Here is a 3,204-nt window from a genome sequence, read left to right on the forward strand (position 1 = left end):
TATATATATATATATATATATATATATATACTTTTATATATATACACACACACACACACACACACATACACGCATATTGAGTCATCCCATAAATAATGCGTTTTTTTTAATACTTCCATTATTTTCAAAATTAAGAAAAACAAAGTTCATTTTTAAATCTAAAATATACTCTCCTTCACATTCTACAATGTTCTTCCATCTTTTGAAATTTTAAGATGTTCAGCACCTGTATATATAAACATACCTGGCAACCTTGGTTCCCTACCAGGAAATATAAAAAGAACTTTTTTCAATTGATCAGACTTTGATATGAAAAAATCCACAACGTTCCGTCTCAATAAACCGCTATTGTCCCTCAAAGTTGTTTTCTATATTTACTACAGTTTGTTTGAAGCTAACTTTCTTCCTACACCTTGATCCTCAGAGCATATATTTATTTGCACATCACTCAGTGGTTAGAGCATCAGGTTCACAATCATGAAGTAGTGAGTTCCATTCCTGGATCCGGCTTTGTGTTGTGTTCTTGAGCAAGATACTCTATTTCATGTTGCTCCAGTTCACTCAGCTGTAGAAATGAGTTGCGATATCACTGGTGTGGAGATGGGAAGCTTCTATGCATGAGCGACTGCTGGTCTTCCATAAACAGCCTTGCCTGGACTTGTGCCTCAGAGGGTTAACTTTCTAGATTCAATCCCATGGTCATTCATGTCCAAAGGAGTTTTTACCCTTTTTATATATATACATATATATATATACACACACACACACACACACAATTGTGTGTGTGTGTGTGTGTGTATGGGAGTACATGTACACGTCTTTGTGTCCGTGTTTGTCCATCACCACCACTTGACAACCAGTGTTGATTTATTTCCCAGTAACTTAGCAGTTCAGCAAAATAGATTGACAGAATAAGTACCAGATTTAAAAAATAAGCCCTTGAGTCAATTTGTTCAACTGAATCCTTCAATGTGGTGCCCCAGCATGGCCACAGTTTAATGACTGAAACAAGTAAAAGGAAAAAGATACTCCTTAATGCAAGATACGTTATGTCTGAAAGGAATAGAATTAACATTTTTGGCTGTGGTGCCTTTGATCAAATGCCTTCTTGAACCTGCCTGATCTGAGCTAAGCAACAACAACAACAACAGTTTTAATTATGAGTTCAAGAAAGAATGCAAAATATACTTACTTTGATCTAACAGTCAACTGATATGCAGTATTTTTACAGCTTATATTAGTGCAGTGGTTCTTGCAACAAATACTGCTACATTCTGTGCATCTAGTCTTGATAGATAAATACAAAACTCGTGCCACAAAGACCAAATTCCAAAATGGATGTGAACGGTTGTGTATTTTCAGTAAGGTAAAAAATGTACAGTAGTCTTGTGTCGGAGTTGTTTGGTTGCCTGTCATCACAGCCATGTCATTGAACGAGCTAGAGTTTAGGAAGAAAAATGTACATAAAATACAGCATTGGTTAATAATTTTGTTTTAATGAACTAGAGTCAAGAAAAAGCATTGATGTGGGTACAGTTGCTACGTAAAAAGCACTGGTTCCACTTAAAAAGCACAACTGCTGGTGCCACATAAAAAGCACTCAGTACACTCTGTGGAGTAGAGTGGTTGGCATTATAAAGGACATTCAGCTGTAAAAACCAAGCCAAAACAGATGTAACTGACTTATCCCCATGCCTAAAATTGCTGGCCTTGTGCCAAAATTTGAAATCAATTTTACTACAACCATCATCACTCAACATCTAACCACTGACATCACCAACACCACCTCCACCATCATCACTACCAAAAACACCATAGTTACCAGCTTTACCATTAGCACAACAATCAACACCACCACCATCACCACTGGAAATGATGTAATTATCAACTTCATCAATTAACATAACCATCAACACCACCAACACCTCCACTATGTCCAACACTATTAACACAACCCCCTGCTGCCATTATCCCTACCATCACCAGAAGCACCTTCATCGTCATCAGCAGCGCTCCCACCATTGTCACTATCACCTTCACCACCACCATCTTTACTACCTCCACCACCTTCACCTCTGCAATGCCCACCACTATCAATGCTATCCCAACCACCTCAGCGTGAAGGCACATGGCTCAGTGGTTAGAGCATTGGGCTCACAATCATGATGTAGTGAGATTGATTCCCAATCCAGGCTGTGTGTTATGTCCTTGAGCAAGACACTTTATTTCACATTGCTCCAATTCACTCAGCTGTAGAAATGAGTTGCGACATCACTGGTGCCAAGCTCTATCGGCCCCTTTGCCTTTCCCTTGGAGAACATCATTGGCATGGAGAGAGGAGACTGGTATGCATGGGCGACTGCTGGTCTTCCATAAACAACCTTGCCCAGACTTGTACCTCGGAGGGAGATTTCTAGGTGCAATCCCATGGTCATTCATGACTCAAAGGGGTCTTTGCTCATTTTACCACCTCAGTAACACCCCCATCATCATCATCACTATCACCACCACCACCAACCATTACAACACTATCATCAACAGCATCATAAACATAAGATGAGCTAAGCACCAAACTTACCATCCTGATGTAGGCTCTGGACCACCAGAAATTCCACCAGCTAACACCCGGACTGTTGATATGGCAACGAACTGACAATAGACATTGCCTTTCTTAGAAACTTTTCTTTGGAGATGACGGAATTCAACCACAGCACCAGGCAAAAGACCAACACAGTATGAGACATTCTTAAAATTCAAATAAATATTAACATCAGAATTTGTCTGTGTGTCTCTCACAGTCATCTTGAATTTCTTATTTACAAAACTGGAGAAATCTGAAATAAAATTTGGAAAAAATTGAGAAAGATTTAGGAATTACATGTAGTTATACAGGTTCATTATAAAGTCCCCTGCGAAATTTTAAATATTAAGTCTTTATATAAATTTAGTTACATGGAAGAAACGATAGCTGGTTATTATAATCATAAATAATAATGTTATCAAACATAGGCTGTGTGGTAAGTAGCTTGATTTCTGATCATGTGTCTTGAGTTCAGTCTCATTATATGAGACCTTAGGCAAGTGTCATCTACTATAGCCCTGGGCCAACAAAAGCCTTGCAAATGGATTCGGAAGACAGAAACTGAAAGAAGCTCATCATGTGTGTGTGTGTGTGTGTGTGTGTGTGTGTGAGAGAGAGAGAGT

General features: G+C 38.8%; 1 protein-coding gene across 1 annotated transcript in view; it reads right to left on the reverse strand.

Annotated features, from left to right (window-relative positions):
• Positions 1–1,188: 1,188 nt before the first annotated feature.
• LOC106880175 (CST complex subunit CTC1) overlaps positions 1,189–3,204 on the reverse strand; it is a 26,823-nt gene continuing 24,807 nt past the window's right edge. The window contains exons 20-21 of the mRNA XM_014930020.1: positions 2,579–2,834; positions 1,189–1,438 (exon numbers count right to left, since the gene is read on the reverse strand). Coding sequence (XP_014785506.1) covers positions 1,189–1,438; positions 2,579–2,834 — 506 coding nt within the window. The remainder of the gene's footprint in view (positions 1,439–2,578; positions 2,835–3,204) is intronic.

The sequence above is a fragment of the Octopus bimaculoides genome, chromosome 12, assembly GCF_001194135.2.
Source record: "Octopus bimaculoides isolate UCB-OBI-ISO-001 chromosome 12, ASM119413v2, whole genome shotgun sequence".
Lineage (NCBI taxonomy): Eukaryota > Metazoa > Mollusca > Cephalopoda > Octopoda > Octopodidae > Octopus > Octopus bimaculoides.